Below are 21,741 nucleotides of genomic sequence, written 5' to 3' on the forward strand. Positions count from 1 at the left end.
TCTTCTCGGAGTTGGATTTTGTTAGTTTACCGAACAAATAAAACGTTGTAAGAGGTATCTCATAATAGAAAAGGTTCACGATATTTTGCTCCAGCGAATGGTAGAGAACAAAAACTTTGATATCATAGTGATAGGCTTGAATTTATAGTGAGATTGGTGATAAATAGTATAAATGGTTAGTTATACGTCTAATTAATACTTTATTATGATCAAGTCACTGCAGTGCGTCATGATGATCTTGATGCGATTAGTGACTAGATATTTCCGACGATTTCATTATTTACAATCTTTACTACGGTTAGTCATTTGTTTTTTGTTAGGATAATTCTATTCCTCAAATTGAGACACTAAAAAAAATACGTTGTATTTTTGACAAATGACTAACCGTAGTAAAGATTGAAAACCATCAACTGATGGCGAAGATTTTGAGATAAAATCTTGAATAAAAGATACATATGCTACGATGCCGATAGTTGAAACTAATTGCGCCTAAAAACTGCATGCCTTTTAAACACTTAAATACAATGTAACGCACCATCACTTCTTAACTTCACCATATTACAAGCTTTGCTTAATTTCGAACTAGAAGCGTAGTGTAAAATGTCCAAGGATATTTATTTATTTATTATCTATTATGTATGTTGGTGCAGCTTTTTTTATGATGGTTGACTCTACAATAAGCTCAATATCCTAAGTTGATACAATTAGCAAGCTTCTAGCTAGACTTCAGGTTTTTTATGCAGAACAAGGCAGGACATTAATTGGGCTATAACATAAAGGTAAAATTATGGCAAGTAACCTCTAGTAACTTGTAACTGTACTCGTTTTCTTTTTCACTTTCTACCAACGAAGAAAAGCCTCTTACGTAAGAGCTTAACCTAATTCAGTAGCTAATCGCGGTGCCATTATATCACTAAAGTAATTAATGTAGGGCTGACGACAAAAACCAAGGTCACCAACCTTGGTTCCTCCAAGGTGTACATTTCCATAGTTGACCTTGCCCATCAATCACACCCTGACAACCCATCTCGCATATCTCCTGTGACAACAAACCATAGATAAACACAAGACGGTGCGGAGTTGGAAAATTAATAAACGAATTAACCATTCTTGATAAAAATTTGGTTGACAACAGAAATTGGCGACGGCTTTCCAAAAATGACTTTTCAATCACCTAAAGATCCTCTTCACAGGGGATCTCGGCGATAAGCCGTTGTCAATGATAATTTAAAACGAGCAGCCATTTTGTAATCATGAAAATTCTCAGGCTACTGAACTTATAATTTCTTCATTAATTAATTCACCATAATTTGAATTTTTGCCACATAACGAAGATGTTAATCATTAAGCCAAAAAAACTGTAATTGCGTTTGTTTCAGTTTTTTTAAAACTAAACCGCAAATTTTATTGGAGTAGGTAGACGTGTTACTCTACACGCGGTTCAACCTGATTGGTTAAAATACTTATACTTTTAGTAGCCGCTCAATTAAAAAATACAGACCAAATTGTTTGTAGCAATAATTTATTTTATTAACGAATTATTTATATAATTCGTTAATAAAATAAAATGTGCAGAAGGTAGCATAGATTTATATCTATGCTACCTTCTGCACAAGCTTAAAAACGTGTTGTAGTCGTAGTAAGTCAACAGTGCTAAGATAAAAAAAATAACTTTTAAAATGAGCAACCTTTTTTCATTTTGTTTTTTCCCTGTCACTTTGTGTTCTTGGCTATTATTAACAGAAGAGGGCTTGGTATCTTCGTCTAAATAAAGTGCGTATACCCAAGCATCCAATGATCTTGAATTTTGAAACAATACTTATCTAGAGTAACGCACACCGATTGTACTTCCAATCTCTTTCAAACATCTTCTTGGTAAATAGCAAACACGAGTCTTACGCGGCTATAAATCAATACGAAGCATCCTTACAATTGTTTCATTGTGAACTGAATTAATTTTCACCGGTTTGTCTCTAACAAAGGTATTTAAATTAGCTCTGGAGTTAAATAAGAACAAATGCGCCATTTTCTTTCAGTCACGAGGGTTTCAGTGCCGTGAGGGAGCTGGCCTTGTGTGGTAGCAGACAATATTGTTTATTAACCTATAAAGCCCATTTAATACCAAATCAAACAAATTATTTACAATTACACTAATAATTCTATCCTCTAAGTAAGTAACGCTTGTACTGTGGCGCCTAGATAACAAATACACTAAACTGTTTTCCTTGTTTTTCTTGGGTCCCTTTTGCTTATTCCCTTTTATTTTTTCATTCTTTTTTCTTTTGTTGATCTTTTCTCATTGCTTTTGTTTCTTCATGATTATTTTTCTATCAAGTTACACATACTCACCATTCAAACGGATAGCAAACTTCTTACATCGACTTACATGCAGGGTACCCCACCCTATCTAACCATGTAGGTATATTGAAGGTGACATACACAAAAGTGAAAGAGAGCAGTATTTACATGTATGTTTGAAGTATCTGATGTTAATCAATGAAATAAGTGCATCTGTACTTCAGTTGCCTGAAAAGATATCGCACTCCTTTAGCACACCAAAGATAGAATTACTTTTTACTTAAAAACAAGTCCTTGAAGATCTCGTAAAGATTTTCCTCGTGATACGATCTTTGAAAGTGACACGGCCTTTCCAATTTATCAATATTGATAAGTAAAGCGCCCTATTTTATCAATATAGAGTTGTCTGCGATAAGATTTGTCTTGAACTTGAGACGAGATGACAAATGTGTTTCGAGTAGGTATTTGGGTAAGTCACCAAGCAAGCAACAAAATATTGTGCTGTGTTGTTGTCAATAGCCGATATTAAATAAAAAATTGTTTGTAATAAGTTACATGTTTCATTTTATAACGACGATTAAAAATTATTAAATTACTTCATCTTTATTTAAGATTTTAAACGTTCGCGTTCTATTTCAACTAAAATACTCGTGGTAAGATTTAAGACCCTTATTGTTTTAGTTCATCTTGATTGATATTCAGATAGATTTTGTATTTTCTTATTTTTTAACAAGCAATATAAAATGTTTATCCTGTCCTGAGTTTTTATCATTTCATCTCTCCGAGTAGGTACACCTAAATACCTATTCATTAGCATTGAACTCGGGATTCAAATCCGCAACTGTAATAATTATGACGTAAGTGCCAAAGGGGCCTGTAATGTACTGTATAAACTATTTCATTTCATTTCATCATGTATGTAATAAAGTAATAATGTTCTTTGTTACTGCGTTACAAATAATTCCTTGCGATAGACATTGGCGCACCCATTTTGTTCAGTCAATTCAGCAACGTGTAAATCCTGGTTTGATCGTAGAATAAAGCTCAGTTTGGGTTGAGCTCAAGCGGAAATCTGATCCGTTTAGCGCTAGATGTTGTTTTGTTTAACACTACGTATAATGGTTTAAATGTATGTTATTGTGACAGTTCAGATAGGCGAGTTTTACTTTATTTATGTACTTGTAAGATCATTAAAAATTATACTTTCTTGCATTAAAATACGACTAATTAAGCAGCGGGATACGTACGGGTAGCGCAGGTCTGCGGTCTTGAGGAAATCATTAGGGAGAGTTTGTTTTATCATTGGACGTCTCATGATTAAAAACGAATTGTGGCCTTCTGAAGTTCCTTTGATTTTCTACACAAAAATATTCAATGTTTTCTCCGCTCCCGCTTGTGCTACACCGACCAAATACTGACAGACTTATCAACGTGTTTATACACTGGATCGAAGGAACAATTCGTCGCGATCCCCCGGGACGCAATAAGCGTAATCCCGGACTGTTACGCCCGGGACCATCTATTTTATTTACTTTCAATTCTGATACAGACAGACGAATGTTTAACAACATTGGATTTATCAACTAAACAAAATGAATGAACTGCCAACGCCGATCTGCGTAACGATCTTTTTACAGGAACGGGTCCTGAAATTTCAGGTTTTTTAATAACTTTCTGCCAACTTTAATATGAACAGAACATGGTATTAGCGACAGTGAATGAAATAAATTGAATGTCTACCTACCTACTCATGTGTAGATAGACATAGATTATAATATTAAAATCATTTCACTATGACTAATATTGATTGTGTAGATATGTTCTGACGACATGTCTTGTCGTATCGATCAATTTTCTAGGACAGTTAAGTGGGTGGGTTTTTCATGTATCTCACGTGTATGCTTTATTGTAAGCAACAGATAAGTATGTTTTTGGACTGGCCCTCACACTCTAAAGAAGAGAGCGTTCATTAATAATAAAACCATGAAAACTTTCCATCATGCTACTAAACTGGTTAATTTCTAATAAATGTTATCTTTAACTTGCAAATCCCAAGATGATGAAACCAAAATATGTATCATTTGAACTTGATACATCCTAATAAGTTACATGTTTGGAAACTTATCAAATTAAGGGCTAATTTTTCAATCGTCAGATATATTTTAACTGAAGAATAAGCTTGTCATTTTCACATATTCCCCATACTGAAACTGTCAAAGTTATTCTTCAGTTAAGAGTTATCCGACGATTGAAAAATCAGCCCTAAGTAAAGTAAATGACGTATTTATTGTAAACAAAATAAACGACATCAAGAATTAAAAACAAATGAGGTCGATTAATTGAAACTTCGAGTCTCTTCCAGCGCCCTACGAGCGGCGTTTCGGTCCGCTGGGCGGGCGAGGGCGGCGCGCGCGCTAGTCCGCCGCCGCCGCCCGGGCCCGTCGCTGCCCTCGAGCAAACATCGTCACGCTCCGCAAACTAACGCTTGTTACACTTAACGAAGTCCAGTGAAGTTCACTTACAATATACAGGAAATAACAGTGACTGAAAACTTTTGAAAATTTTAACTGTCTTCAGTTCTCGCGGTGATGGTCTCTTTCAAGTTGTATCACTGTAATTTCTCAGACTGATGTTTGAATTAAATTTTATCATAACCAATATTGCCGCCCAAGTTTCGTAAGCTTACTGAACCTATAATGAATAAATGAAGTATTTTCGTAGAGTTACAAAGCTATGAATAAGTGAAGTATTAATAATGGCAGACAAATTAAATGAATACCAAGGTGTGACGGGGCGTCTTCACGGTGTGCGGGACAAGTACAAGGAACGGTGGAGCAACTGGAGGGAGCAGCACCCCCGAGGGGTTAAGGATGTGGTTAAGGAGTCGCTTTTTGGGATCCCCAACTCGGACGAGCCTCCGGAAAGGGTCTGGCAGGATAGCGCGTACAGTGATTTATTTAGGTAAGTAATGACTTGACAATTTCTTGATCATTTTGCTGTTGTACTGATTGATTATTATTATGGTCCATGTTCAAGATATAGTTTGAGGAATCTAACTAGGACTAATTAACTTATGGATTATTAAACTGGTTCAGGAAATATGAATCGTAGTTACATATTTTATGAATACTTCTTTATTTTTTAATAATAAAGATTGCTAGTTATAAAGAGTAATTAATAGAAAAGTACTTTATACTAAACTATTTTAATTTTCCTTTTAATTACGCATTATAGTCTTTTTCACGTAAGATGATCCGTATGACACTTCAAGGTTATCCATATTACGCATACTACATATGCAGAATATTTTTGAAAAAATATTTGTATTTTATTAGCAATGTAATAAAAAAAGATTAACTACTTGTCATGAAATATATAGTAAAATCTGAGTCTATTGATTATATTTTAATTAAATACGTTGTAAAAATATTTTTTATTTAATGTACGCAATGTGTGAAACGGAATAGATTTAGTGCTGGGGTATTTCTTGTATAATAAAATCGATTATTTCCGCGGTTCATTAATCGATTGCAGTGAATACTTAGTTATTAAAAACATCACAAAAATCAACTACATTTTTCGATTATTGACTTTAATGAACGCATTGAAAATAAATTAATAGTTTTTAATTTAAAGAAACAGAACCAGTACTTTTTAGGAATCGTTTTTTTGAACACGAACCATGAAATTTGAATATTATCAATAAAAAAAAATTACAATAATATTTGTAATTAAAAAAAACATGTTTTTTTGTTAAATACCTAACACCTATACAAAATATTTCTCTAAAAGTAGGTTTTACTAACTCTTCGAATAAAATCGATAGATAAATCGCTATGGTTTAGTTATGTGACATCTCTAAATCTTTCAAACTCGAAACGTCATACGGATCATCTTAGGTGAAAAAGACTATAGAAAGACAGGATGTTGTTCCAAAGAATTTCTTTACATAAACAAAAGTCTGTCACTTTAAACCTACTCGTCGCGATAAAACCCGTTGTTGATGCCAAATTAAACATTGATAGGAAAAACCACAACAGTCCATCAGTTACTTGTTGAATACAATGTAATTCACGAATTCTGAAAGCCACTTTATGCGAGCTCGGAGTAACTCGGGCAAAGGTAATTTTCGAGATTTTCCTCTTTGATAAATTGACAGCGATTGATCGAAAAGTTGGCGGGACCTGTGATACCTACTAAAGCCTCGTTTACATTAGGGCACAAGTCGTAACACATGTCTCGCACAAAACAATGACGTTACATTTTGTTATCTAATCACAATTTTTGATGAAATATTGGGATCTAAATGCAATTTAGTGCAGACAAAGCTTTATGAATCTTTATAAGCGGTAACTACTTTATTAAGGTACTTATTCATTGAATGTGTATAGTAAATGATCGTCTAAAAAGGTTTTCAAAAGTTATTATTGTAGATTTTGGAGTCAAATATTGAGGATTTTCTAAATGGAGTCTCAGTCTAGTAACGCCTACTATATTTACGTCGAAAGAAAACTTACTTGGGTTTCAATTAACAAGTACCTATTCTGTTTTTTTTTCTGAAGGAGGAAAAGCCGCGTCGAACTCATGCGTATATCGGCAGCAGTGATGGGCATAGAGTTCTCGTACGCTGGAGAAACAGCCTTTGTGTCTCCAACCCTGCTGCAGATAGGAGTGCCTCACCAACAGATGACTCTGGTGTGGGCATTGTCCCCACTAATAGGGTTCTTCATGACCCCATTGCTGGGCTCGCTGAGCGACAGATGCAAGTCAAAGTTTGGGAGAAGAAGACCTTTCATTGTGCTCATGTCATTTGGAGTTTTACTTGGTAAGCATTTTTTGATAAAATAGCTTAGTAGCTCTCCGGAGCTCCTAGAATTTCTCGAAATTTTCGGTTCATTAAAGACGTAAGAATATTTCCCGGAATTAATAGAAGTTAATGTCACTCAGGCAGGAGTACCTACAAGTAAATAAATAAGCAGCTTTGAGACTATAAAATTATTTTTAGAATCGTCTCATTTCATGAGACTACTTTAAAAAAATGCGTACCAATTTTTATCTCTTTTCTAAATACCTACATAAACTTTCAAAATGCGCACTGCTTTAGTAGATCACGAGAATGTTGTTTAATTTGTCTTTTTAACCTAATAATAAAAATAAATACTTTTCTTTACTCAATCTTTACTTCATAGGTTTTTATCTGACAGTGAAATATAATAGATCTATTTTGGAATACCAGTGTCTTCACGTTTTCGGTCACGTTTTCGTCAAGTATTATTTTTTTTTTGGGCTGACAAGTTAAATCTTGTATCAACTTTCGGCATTATTATGTCGTGTCACAACACCGATCGTTCTTTGTCACAGGTTTAATCTTAGTGCCAAATGGGGAGGCGATAGGTTACGCGCTTGGTGACGAGCGACCTACCAACCAAACCGGAGTGCCCTCAGTCTTGGGCCCTCGGAGTTCTGCCTTGGAAGAAGAGAGGACGAACTATCACCCCTGGGGAGTCCTCTTCACAGTCCTGGGAACTGTTTTCCTGGACTTCGATGCTGACGCCTGCCAAAGCCCGGCCAGGGCTTATCTGCTGGACGTGACAGTACCAGGTCAGATCTGTTTGTTTTCGACATCAAATAAAAGTGTGACTTCGCTCCCGTCCGACTGTGGCCTGGTTTTATTTATGCTAAGGTCACCGTCATTTGTTTATCTGATTTAAGTTTCACATGATTTACGAGCGTCCATAAAGTCTACTTTCTTTCAAATTAGTGTGTCACGTGATTTATACATATTTTATCTATTTGCACCTACAATCATCATCACCAGAGCCCCGATTACGGTAACTTGTATAACGTCTACAATCCAGACGCGTTTCTGATTCTGCGATACGATTGGTCAAAACAGCTGACGTACGCTGTTGAACGACCAATCGTATCGCAGAATCGAGAAGCGTGTCTGGATTGTTGACGTTAAAAATTACCGTAATCGGGGCTCAGGTCATTTCGCATTCAATGTACTCGTAGGTGCACCACCTCCATCTCTAGTTTACCAAAAGCAAACGGATAATTTCCCCATGATCTGGCTAGACTTTGTTATTGAAATAGACAAAGCTATGGAATTTCGGACACTTTAACAGTTTTGTGACAGTATCCATGTCATTATATCTAATCTAATTAATGTAACTGTCTCTAATTACTAAAAGGTGAACACCGTGCTTAGTGCGTGTGAATAGATTCGTGCCTTTATCACAGGTTCGAGTGCTCGAACTAAACAAGTTCTCAAAATAGACTTGTATCAATATAATCTCTACCTGCTCCTGTCGAGTGCCTCTAAGTGTGTTTCCTATAGTTATTACGCACAGTGTTTTATTTTGGCTTAGAAGCGGACATCCCTGTTTTATTAATTCAATCGTTAGATATTACTATTATGTATACAATTGATGAAGGAACTAGTAGTTGTATTTGTTTAGTTTCGAAGAAATATTGGATTTTGTGATTTTATAAAAAAAACAGTTTTAGAAGCATATTTTCTAAAAAAATTACATTAAGTCAGAATTTTGTAAATACATTTACCTATCACTATAACGTCTACCTTTATGCAAAAATAAATGGTTATTGCTGCAGTAATTTAGGAATTATTTAATAATTTATGATTTTCAGAAAACATTTTTTTCTCCGTTGTCCTAGAAAAATGGCANCGAAAATATGCTTCTAAAACTGTTTTTTTTATAAAATCACAATATCGAATATTTCTTCGAAACTAAGCAAATACAACTACTAGTTCCTTCATCAATTTTATACATAATAGTAATATCTAACGATTGAATTAATAAAACAGGGATGTCCGCTTCTAAGGCAAAATAAAAGACTGTGTTACGATATCATTCAGAGTAATTAGGTTACGTTGATGAATGTAAGGAAAACGTATTACAATTACTCAGCTCTCCTAGTTATTTTTAAAATTCAGCTGTAAATAAATCTAATAAAAAATCAGCTGAAAGCTTAGTAGCTAACAGCAACAGTGAAAATTGAATCAGTTAAAGCGATATAACGATGCAGTCTTGTCAATTATGGTGATTTCCATCAACAGTACCTATTTTTTCCTACCCTTCTAAGTTAGAATGAGATTCAGATTTTAAGTAGATATAATTTTTAGGCTCTTGCTATCCAAACCAAATCATTGAGTCAAAGATATACATAAAATTGTCACAATGATTACTTATAATTAACGAGTTTCATAAGACTTTGTGTATCCTTCACCCACTTTGTAAGTTATTTCAATTAAACAACAGTAATTCGGAGCATGTGACTCTGGAGTCTTCAGTGCCGAAAAACATGGTTATCTCTGTCACCTCTGTGATTGATTTATCTCTGCTCTGTTGGTGAATGGTTTTGGCTTTTCCGAGGCACATACCGCAACTACAAGTGACGTCAAAATTATTTTTAGAATGGTAGTAGATAACTTTTGTAGCTTCATGGATGTCTAAACGAGATTGATCGGTTGTAGGCATGGAAAGAAACTTAAAGTAAAATTAGATTAAGTATTTTACATAGTGATTATTAATGGCTTCCTTCTTTGATCTAAATATAAAACCAGTGAAATCCAATCGTCACGAAAATACGGGACGTGTGTAAGATACGCTTCATCGTTTTGCTTACAAAGTTGATAGCCATGTATTGTTTGCTCATATACTGTAGGTACTTTGGGTAAATAAATTCTGAGGACTTATTGACACAGATTTATTTATCTTGAGAGGACACCGGAAATTGACAAATATATGATGAGTAGACGAATCTAAAGCACTGTAGATAGGTACAATCTAAAATCAGACTTTTCAAAGAGATTAGAAAAACACAGATGAAAGAAATCTGCCGGAAGCCATGACTTGCAGACAAGATAATGCTCGAATAATTTGATTTATTTAAAAAGGAGCTGTCACAAAACGACTGATGACCACTTAACATAAATTAATAGGCGTTAAAACAAGAGACCTTGAAACAAATCTAGTACCTATATTCCTGCACTAGGCACCAAGTCTGGTGTTGGAAAGAAATATGATACTTATGACCTGGCACATGAGGTGGCATTCAACCATGACACTAGAAACGTATTACTTACTACAATACTTGTAAAAACAAACTTGTAAGTAAGGTACATGTCTGACTGCGCTACGAGATTTTAAAAACTGGAAATTGTCTTATAGGTATTTGTATTGTCTCCTGATAAGAATTTGTTGGAACCGTAAGCAAATATAACATTTACTCACATGCTCTTTTATATTGAAGAAGACACATTTGATAAGGACCTAATTCCAAAACTAATTTGTTTTGCAAATCTTCAACACACTTGCGAGAAGAGGTGATTATGGACAATATTTGACAAAATGTTTGACTTGTTATTCTTTAATTTATATAGGACAATTTATGTAATCAAACGTGGCTACTGTTGAAATTGTTTACCTACTTTAAAGAGAAGTGTTTGCTTTGTGACTATCTGATTATAGGTGTTATGATTTGAGTCATTTTTAAGCATTTTTTGTCGTAAAATGTTAGTGCACCGGGAAAGAGAAAGATATGGTCTACTTTTAAATTTCTTCTTGCTGAAAATACCTGCAGTTTAATATGGAACTAATTTTAACATTGACTTTGTTTATTGCAGAGGACCATGCAAAGGGTTTGAGTACCTTCACAGTGATGGCGGGCCTGGGAGGGTTCTTCGGGTATGCATTAGGAGGAATCAACTGGGACGAGACACGATTAGGTAAAAATACTCGCCGTTATTTATATTTTTACTGAATTTTTATAGAGTTAATAATTACATTGAAAAAGCTGTCTTTTGTAAAAAAACTGGTAAAGTAGAAGCCACTAGATAAAAAGCTGTTATGGAGTTAACTCCTTGCAATTAAATGGAAATCCTATACCGTCCTATGCCATCTTTCTCTATACGACGATAAAAAAGTTGATTTCTTCATAAAAGATTTCAAGAATATTTAACTCACTTGACAACCTTTGATGGAGTCTGATTCACGGTGACGTTTTTATTACTACTGATTGTGATTTATTTCCTAAATCATGACGATTTTGAAACCGTGTCAATAATCTCAATTCCAGGCGAGTTGTTCGGCGGCCACGTCAGAGCAGTCTTCTCTCTCATCACCATCATTTTCATCTTTTGCGTCTCTGCTACCGTGACCAGCTTCAAGGAGATTCCTTTAGAGGAGCTGAACTACCAAGACGAGTTCAGGAAGCTGGCTCAGACTGAAAGGAACCAGGAGAGCTTCGACGCTGGGGATGAGGGACCTGAGAAGGGTACCATGAAGAAGAACGCCACTTATGGGTCTTTGAACCCGCCAGAGGTAACTATTAATTTTATTCTGCATTAATTTTGTTGTTGTCTTTTAGAACGTCAAAAGTTTTGACAGGAAAAACATTGATCGAAGATGTTACCAGCTCCGGATTCAATTAGTTTTACTTTACCATCGACACAAGTACCTATTATATTATCTATGTCATGCTTTCCTATCAAAATTGTGTTGGTGATTAATGTTCTATGTCCACTTGATGGGGCAGAGGGCGTCTACAACAGTGGGTCTAGACAAAGTGCAAATTATAATCGCAAACCAGTCGAAAAGTGGTCGAAAAGCCCCTTTTTTGTATGGAGTTTTGACGGATTCGATTTTCGATTCGATCAAAAAGTGCGTTTTGTCTAAGGGGGCAGTCCTCCATCGCGTTGATGTCGCTCCAAGTCTTGCCGATTTTCTTCGCCTCGTCTGCTATCAATATTGATGGTTACAAAAATCTTTGTCAAAAAATAACGTATTTAGTCATGTCGAAAAATAAGGTAAGTACCTATAAGGTCAAAATTTAAATGTCCTAAAGATATCAACGAACGCAGTTTTAGTAAACGTAAACTAACAAACAGTGATGGTGCAAATGATTTTCCTTAAAGCATTTCTTCACACATATCTATTATACTTTTACAGGTTTATCATGTCCTTAGATTTCAGATTTGACAGATAATGTTACAGTTATCTATCTACTTTACATAAATGCATACGATTTCCTTTATTTTTCATGTAATATCAAAAACCTTGATACTATTAATAACATGACTGATCACAGCGTAGCTATTTCTTCAGTGTGCAAATTTAATATGATAAAAAAACATCCCAAGAACTTTGTTAAATGTAATCTCTTACATAAAGTGTTACAGTACTTACTACGTCTTTTAAAAAGTAAACCGAATAGTAATTAATTAATTAAACATTTTACGTTCTGATAATCGCAACATTATGTTGGTGGAAAAGACTAGATTTTTAGTTGTCTACGAGTTTTTATGCGTCATTTCATTATACTTTCAAATGCAATACGTAAGTAATAGTAGGTATTAGGTATTAGTCACTATTAAAAATTTACTTACGAGCTAGTTTTTTGAAAAATTAACCTGCTAATGGTTCAAATGGTAACCTATCAAATTAAGTAGGTATAACTTAAAAGTTAACAATTGTCTAGCTCTAGATCGAAGTTTGTATTTTTTTATCCACAACGAGGAAGCTCTTGGCTTGTATCTCACCTGATGGTAAGTGACGATCAGGCCGAAGGTGGAAGCGAGCTTCACCCGGTATCCTCAGGAATTATGAAGGTTTTTTTACGATTTACCCTTACTTTTTGGTGGAAGTTCTCAACCGAATTGAGAACCTCCTTCTTTTTGATGTCAGTTAAAAATATATTGAAGACTTAAGGAACACTTTTCGCTCCTTTACAGACCGGAACTCCATCCGTCCCGATACCAGAAGCGACGCACGCGCAGTCTCTGACCCTCGCCCACTACCTGAAGTCCATCGTCATGATGCCAGCCTCCCTTCGCGTGGTATGCCTAACCAACCTCTTCTGTTGGATGGCCCATGTGTGCTACTCGCTGTACTTCACTGATTTCGTTGGGGAGGCTGTGTTTGGAGGAAATCCCGCTGTAAGTATTTTGTTATTAGTCCGCAATAGATGCCCGTATTCACAAACATTACTAACTATGAGGTCTCACAGTGTGCGCGGACGCACAGGGTGACACATGAACCAATCACAGAGCTCTACTTATACAATAGTTCGATGTGAATATGGGCGAGAAACTGTCAATTTTTCTAACAAATGAAGCCCATTGACATTGGCTAGGTACGTAGTTCTTGAATGTATTGATCACTTATCTTGTGTTAACCTATCTTTAATTGCAAAATGAAGTAAAATTGAGGATTTATCTTGCGAACCTGTGGGAAACGTTACTACGAGTATACGTAGTGCAACAAATACGCCTACATAAATCTTTTTAGTCAAATCACGTACCTGCGATGTTTTTCACGTCCCACAGTGTGTTATGGGACTGTATAAACGGACATTCTCATTGATTTGATGAAACGTATAGAGCTCAGTTATACAAACATGATAGTAAAACTCCCGTTTGATAATTCCACGTAGTTTTCGCGGTATAAAAATTCAAAGTTACCTATTTTTTTACTTCAAAATTATGCAAAAATATTCTCACTCGTTAACTAATAACATTTAATTCAGAATTGTTATAAACTTCATAGAGCTCTTAAAACTACACGTAATAAGCGTATTAAGTGCTTCGTAAACGCATTCAGTTAATTAGGAAAAATGATTTTAGTGATTTTTGTTTTTATTTTTTTTCTCAATTATACCTTAATATATGCAAACATTTTTAATTGCAAGATATAGTCTGATATTTAATCTAATTGTATGAATAAAATCAGCTTTAAACTCCGTGATATATTTGAGAAAAAACATAAAACGTCTTAATAAAATTTTTACGAGTCTAGGGTCGACAATTTTGGAAGGAATAATTCATGTCTAAAAAGTTTCAAATCCCGCCTGTTATGTGCATAGTGTTGAAGGTTCTAAAAAGTCACATTCACATTGTTTTTAACCGACTTCAAAAAAAGGAGGAGGTTCTCAAGTCGAGTCTTTTTTCTTTTTTAACACTCTTATATTAACTTAAGTTGTATGTAAGTAACTAACTAAAAAAGTATGTAAACAAATCTAGGAAGTCGAATTTATCCTACCTTTAATAATTTTCTCATCGATTTGAAACCTATGTAAATCGAATGTCAATACAATAATTTGGTACAATCGAGCTGATGATATTTAAACATCCAAAAGAAATATTGCTATTAAAAAGTGATGGGAAATTTACAATTCTATATGGCGCATATTTTCAATTTGATTTTCCTCAAATATATCACGGAATTTAAAGCTGATTTTTTTTATACAATTAGATTAAATATCAGACTATATCTTGCAATTAAAAATGTTTGCATATATCAAGGTATAATTGAGAAAAAAAATAAAAACAAAAATCACAAAAATATTTTTTCCCAATTAACTGAATGCGTTTACGAAGCACTTAATACGCTTATTACGTGTAGTTTTAAGAGCTCTATGAAGTATTATAACAATTCTGAATTAAATGTTATTAGTTACCGAGTGAGAATATTTTTGCATAATTTTGAAGTAAAAAAATAGGTAACTTTGAATTTTTATACCGCGAAAACTACTTGGAATTTTCAAACGGGAGTTTTACTATCATGTTTGTATAACTGAGCTCTATACGGTTCATCAAATAAATGAAAATGTCCGATTATACAGTCTCATAACATACTGTGCGTCCTGTAGATATTATTTAAGTAGGAGTTTGAGTGTTACGAGTAGTACTTAAGACTTAATTGAATTCGAATCCACTTATTTCAATTATGTATTCGTATTTGACAATAGGATTATTTTATACAAGATTTTATTTAAAGAAAAACTACTTTGCGCACCCACGAAACCCGTTCGATATCGCAATAAGCCTTTAGGAAATGTCGTCGACGTTAAATTGCTTGTACAAACCTTTCAGGCGCCGGTGGGTTCGGAGAGCCGCGTGGACTACGAGGCCGGCGTCCGCTTCGGATGCTGGGGCATGGCAATGTACTCGCTCTCCTGTGCCTGCTACTCCACCGTCATTGAGAAACTCATCAAGCGCTTTGGGTAGGTCTGAGTACCTACCAAATATTCCCTTTTCCGCTTAGGCGTAGACAGATTCCCATCATCAACAGCCCTTTACATAGTCCAGCAGAGGAGCTGGACTATGAGCCTCCTCCACTATAGTGGAGGGATTTGCCATAATCCCCACGCTTGGCAGGCGGGTTGGAGATCGCAGTTTAAAAGATTGATGTTTTTCAGAGAGCGCTGCTGCCCGTTCTCTGTTTGATGTGTAGTCCCTAAGATATCCAAGTAGATAGATATAATTTGTAGACATCAATATCTGTCCATGGGTACAGTGGGGCAGATTAAGCATTGGTGACTATTTTTCCCAAAGAATTTAAGTACTTAGTTAACATAAAAAGCTTCCAAACGGCCGGTTGATTGATGAAGATGATGATAATGCTTAGAGTGGAATAGAAAGGAAAGCAAACTAGTCAAATGCTATTGAAGCTGTCCTATGTGTTTAATTAGTTTCTGTTTTAACTTGTAGTCATAATAGTTGTTAATTACAAAAACGTTGCTCGATAGTATAAAATCTATTAAAAACAACTTCATATTTGTAAATTATTTCTAAAAACAGACAAACATAACAAAATAACATATTACTTGTCGGATATTTAACTCTATACCATGAAAACATACAAAAGAATCGGTAATTTGAATACCCTAAAAGGTATTGAATGACCACACCACTTATTGTTGTATATTTTCAAGTTTTTTTACGCAAGCAATTATTTATACGCGTGTCCTATGTGCATGTGGATTGAGTGATCCTTGCTTCAATCTTAACAAAAATCGAGGAAGTTTTACTTAAAATATGTTAAAACATTGCGATGAAGTTTAAACATTTGTTAAACCTAAGACAAAAATGTTATGGCCAATAAATAGGAGCACTCATACCGCACGCTTTAAGAAAACGTCAACATGTTTATTTCAGAAACTAAAGCCTTTCCACTTCTTTTTATAGTATTGAAAAATTGTTAAGAATATGTTAAAACTATTAACAAATTCAGAAATTCCTTGCACGTCCCGTTCCAAAGTTATGACGATTATTTAGGATCACTCACACCGCACACGGGCCGTATTTAAACTTCATCGCAATGTTTTAACATATTTTAAGTAAAACTTCCTCGATTTTTGTTAAGATTGAAGCAAGGATCACTCAATCCACATGCACATGTGTCCTTAACGATAATTCATTAAGATAAAATTTAATGCCTTTGTCTCGAATCACTGCATTTAATTTTAAATTCTTTAGGTAGAGCCAATTGAACCTGATCACCTATAACCATTAATAAATAAGATAAGACGATTAAATTTGATTTCTTGTAATCACTTTTAAAATATTGTCTAGTTATTGTTCGAATTTATAAGATTGAGTTACTTGGTAGAGCCATAAAAAATATACGGGTTTGAAATTATCCTGCTTATTTTCGAAGTCAGTATTTATTATGCCCGTTTTCACTATCAATTCTTAAATTTAAGTGACCCCTATGAAAACAAAATTCCTGTTATGTGTTACCAATAGGGGTCACTTAAAAATTTGGGATTGATGGTGAAAACGGGCATTAGAGCTTCATCTATCACACAACAAAAAAATACGTGCCTAATTTGTAAGTTTTATTTATGCTAGACAAGGCAGGCATTTGACCGCAAGAAGTCTGCGTTTGTAAGACTTTAAAAAAACAAAAAAGTTCGTTGAAGTCAGTTGGGTAGTGTCAAGTCGCAGTATTTTGACTTTGCATGCAGGTATCGGTCATCCCACCTAGCCCTTCAACTTGACTGCGACTCACTATTTCCTATCAGTAATGAGATCAGACGGCCCTTGACTTTCAGCTGTTTCCCGGCGGACACTTCTGTGGCTTCAACTGATTTAAAATCAATACTCTAACGCTAATCTCTACTGCTAGGGATTTCCTGGCTTGTGAAATGCGTATTAAACAAATGAAGCGAAAATAGTCAAAATTATAAAGTAATTTAAAGAAATATTTAGGCGGTAATTCTTCCATGGTAAACAGTTATGTCTGCCCAACCCGTCCTGTTCTCCTCAGCCAGGGTAGAGTTTGCTAAATCCGACATGTTAAATTAGAGAGGATCGAGCCCTGCAGCGGAAACTTAAACAATAAATAGTATAGTTGCTTTGTTATAAAAACAAACAACCTAAGCACCACGCACTATTAATGCAGAGCACGCGTGATGACCTAAAACTGTATCAATACACGTTTAGTGATCTTTTTACTAGAAACAGGTAGAATACCCAGTGTCTAATGTCGAGTAACTTTCGTGACATTACTTTTTCAACCCTCAAAACCCTACGTTTATCTCTTCCAGAGCCAAGAAAGTGTACGTGGGGGGTCTCTGCACGTATAGCTGCGGAATGTTCCTGCTGTGTGCCATCCGCGCACGCGCAGCTGTACTGCTGTTCAGCTGGACGGCCGGCGTCATGTACTCCACGCTGTTCACCATGCCTTACCTGCTGGTATCGCACTACCACGTGACGGGGACGGTGAGATACCCTTGTACCTTCAGTATTTACGTGTACAGCTGCGGTATGTTTCTGCTGTGTGCCATCCGCGCACGCGCAGATGTACTGCTGTTCAGCTGGACGGCCGGAGTCATGTACTCCACGCTGTTCACCATGCCTTACTTGCTAGTAGCGCACTACCACGCGACAGGGACGGTAAGATATATTTCTCTAAACCTTGTATTGATGTTACTTATTTCATTTTATGTTGTACCTGCTGCTGTTCACACACCTTCACACGAAGCGGTACTGTAAGATGACAGTAGAGTTTTAATGCCACGATAGCCGAACGGTGAAGGGGTCGGCGGAGTGGCCGACTCGAGATCCGAGGAACGCGGGTACGAAACACACCGCCGCTCGACTATTGTGGTGAGCCCACTCGTAACACAAGCTTATTTAGCTTACCACGAGGGGCTAATGGGACTATTAGTAATTTGGGCAATATAAATTGCTAATAATCTTTTTCAAAAATAAAAAATAAAAAAAATGCTCAGATGCCTTCAATGTGCGAGGGGGTTTGCCGCGAAGATCGGCTACGTAAGCCATCTTCGGGTGCACCAGCGCCGCCAAGACAGTTAGGAGTCAAAGTGGTCGCCATGGCCGAAATCGCTCGAATGAATCATCATCATCATCCTCAAACTTAAAATCGTCATTACAGATTCTTCAGATTTTAAATTATTTTTTGAATCTAACAAACAATTGAAATAAAATAAAAACCCACTTCGAATTTAACCAACATTTATATTTTACTTTATAAACAACTTTTTCCGAGATATAAGGTCTTCAACTTTAACTGCCGTAGCAGTGATAGTGAATAAACCATAATAGAAAGCTGTCTACTCACGGACATTGCCCGCGGGCGGCGTGACCGGAGGGAGCGGCGAGCGTTCGGCGAACGAACGAGCAATGTTCGGTTCGCGAGCGAACATCTAAGAAGACGATCCTGACGCACTCTCTTCAACGACTTTGCACAAAACGGTCTCGATAATATTGTTAATTATTTATACCGAATAGACAACTAATTGTATACAGTCCACTCTTTCATTTAATTAACTTCTACTACACTCACTATCGAAGTAACAAAGCGTTTCTGATATTCTTAAGCACATAAAATATGCAAAGTGGCATGCCCTTGTGATCGAGAGCGCTGCATATTCCATGCGACATCAAAGGAGACGCGCGTCCTGTAATTAAGAACGCAAATGCTAAACATTTTGACGTGACACGATAGTGGCGACGTTTCCATTGTACTGAACAGTTTTATGTACGTCTAATAAAATGATTAAGTATTCATAACTTCCATCTCAAACTTACAACGCTTGCATCTCATTAATACAACACTTAAAAGATTACAAAATTCAGATTTAAATAAAGCTTGTGACTAAAACTTTAAGGCTTAAAATTACCCTACCTACTTACTTAATACTATAAGTACACATAATGTAGGATGCAAGCTAATGAAATAAACGACTAAGTACTGCAATGAAGCTAAGTAAACTTTCCTCGTTTAAGCTTTAAGTGTAGGCCAAATCCTTCCTTCTTCACTCTCATTAAAATATTCAATATTGAACCTGTAAATTGTACTTAGTCTATTTTTCCGATTCCAGTGGGACAGCGCAGGAGGCGGTTGTGGACAGGAGCGTGGTATCGGCACCGATGTAGCCGTGGTCAGCAGCTGCGTCTTCGTGGCGCAACTCCTCGTCTCAGTCATCATGGGACTGGCCGTCAAGGCCATGGGCACCACCGCAGCGGTGGTAGCGGTGGCCGCAGCGCTCGCCGCCGCCGCTGCCGTCACCGCCACCAAAATCACATATCTGGATTTGTAATCTCTTAAGTTTAACAAATTGCGATTAAGTTGTAGTTAGGTCGTCACTTTTTTAATTCTGTACTATGATCGTACTACAAAATTAGCTTGAATTTAAACATAACTGCGTCTTCGTGGTGCAGCTCCTGTTCTCTATCATCATAGGGCTGCCCTCAAGACCATCTCACCGCCACCAAAATCACGTGTAATCTGGATTTGTAATCTTGGTTTAATCTTATTTGTCAGGGGTAATTTTTAAGTTGTAGGTTAGGCGTTTACTTGTTTGTTCTGTGCCAAAGCCACATTTTTTTAACTGGTATTTTGCTACCAGAATCAATGTTTTTTTTTTAAATTGTTGTTATTATCAGGTTACTTTTATTAAGTTTTGAGAGAGTAGGTAGTATTCTAGTTTTTCGCAATTTTCTACGAGCAAACTGAAAAAGACATTGATGCGAGACAATATTTACAAATGATGATGATGGTTATATTTGCAAATGATGATAAGCGGTCGTACTACAAAATGTCTAAATGCTCGCAAAAAGTGATCATGGAGAATGGTGAATAATGGGATAAAAATGGGATAATTTAATTGAGTTACGTTATTTGTTTGAACTATTTTTATGGTTTTCAGGTTTACGTTAGGTTGCCATATCCTTACCAAACATAGAGCTTTCTCACGTACACAAAATAATTACAAAATATAATAATACCATTTTATGGCTCATTCTATAAACACTTACAAATACCTAACAACAATATTATTTAAAACCGTCTACAGCTACTTACGTTTAAGTTTGCATTGCAGTAGCGTTTATTGGAATAAAACCATTAAAAACTCTACTTTAGTACCTAGTCCTGTCATTATGGTCAAGTTGGCTCTAAAATATTGGACAGTTTGATGCAAATAATTGAATCTTGATATTTCAATAATCGAATGTCAGATAAACGAGAATATTTTTGTATAGTACGTCAAACTACTCTGTTGTTACAAAATAATTCCTAATACAACGATATAAGGTGCCACAGTATTCAGCTTAATGCTCAAAAGACCAGTATTGATTTGTATTATCATATCTCGATTAAAGATCACTATCGTAATTAGTAACCAATAAAAAGGCTGACAACAGTGACTGCGTTTCTTGAGCTCTGGGCCAGAGCTTCTGGTCCACATTTTTGTAGACAAGCATTGGTTGAAAAATCTATATTTTTACGTTGGGTGTCACGAACTACATATTTGAAGCTGACTGTACTACTCTTAGGCTGGGTTGCACCATCTTACTTTAACTTTGACAAACGTTAACAATCTGTCGAACTCCATACAAAATACACCGGTTATCGTTATAGTCACGATCAAAGTTGATGATGATGCAACGACGAACGACGAGTTTGACAGATTTTTGACGTTTGTCAAAGTTAAAGTAAGATGGTGCAAGTACCCAGCCTTACACTACTACTCTTAGACCCAACGGTGAAACGCAACTGCAACGAAACTGCAACTTTGTGATGATTCTGATGAATGAAACTAAAACTGAAAGTTTCTAACTGGTCGCGTCATGTGTGGTCTCCCAACGGACGCTATGGCAGAAACTTAGATGCAACTCAAAAGTAACTAGCAGTTGCAGTTTCGTTGCAGTTGCGTTTCACCGTCTGTTCTGGGCCTTAGTACATAATTATAAAGTTTTATCCGACTACGGCGAATCATAAAGAGAGAGTGATTTATTCAGCGGGTTTTACCATCGTAATTTTCCTAAAGAAGACCTTCTATTTCTTTCCTTTTTGATTCTTTTTCTTCTTCTATCGTGCAAATTGTAACCCCGATGTCAGGTGTAGTGTCCTTTTTATTTATCAATGTTACTATCTTTCATTTTATTATAATAAATAGCCATATTGAGTGATTGTTAGTCATTCTACATGATTTTACTACATTCTTTTTATAATGACGACATGAATTGTGATCTTGAAATCATGACATTTGCATTCAAAAGGAATACATGACAATAAAATAAGTTATTTATAATTGGATCTTCGGAACAACATACTATAAGTCCTAGTTATCACATTTGTATGTTATTTAAATAGAGATATGACTGTT

At 35.7% G+C, this 21,741-nt stretch overlaps 1 protein-coding gene across 2 annotated transcripts; it reads left to right on the plus strand.

Moving 5' to 3' along the window:
- Positions 1-4,748: 4,748 nt before the first annotated feature.
- On the plus strand, positions 4,749-20,902 carry lovit (loss of visual transmission). 2 transcript variants are annotated; one of them, XM_028321719.1, is made up of 9 exons: positions 4,749-5,259; positions 6,861-7,123; positions 7,660-7,899; positions 10,949-11,050; positions 11,401-11,645; positions 13,055-13,258; positions 15,194-15,324; positions 17,653-17,827; positions 19,453-20,902. In XM_028321719.1, exons 1-9 carry the CDS (start codon positions 5,054-5,056, stop codon positions 19,669-19,671), a joined length of 1,785 nt encoding a protein of 594 aa, XP_028177520.1. In that variant the 5' UTR covers positions 4,749-5,053; the 3' UTR covers positions 19,672-20,902. The 2 variants fall into 2 exon arrangements, with proteins under 2 accessions (XP_028177520.1, XP_028177521.1); XM_028321720.1 differs by lacking the exon at positions 4,749-5,259 and adding an exon at positions 6,219-6,420.
- The last annotated feature ends 839 nt before the right edge of the window (positions 20,903-21,741 follow it).

Source organism: Ostrinia furnacalis, unplaced genomic scaffold, assembly GCF_004193835.3.
Source record: "Ostrinia furnacalis isolate ACB-3 unplaced genomic scaffold, ASM419383v2 OfSCF7560, whole genome shotgun sequence".
Lineage (NCBI taxonomy): Eukaryota > Metazoa > Arthropoda > Insecta > Lepidoptera > Crambidae > Ostrinia > Ostrinia furnacalis.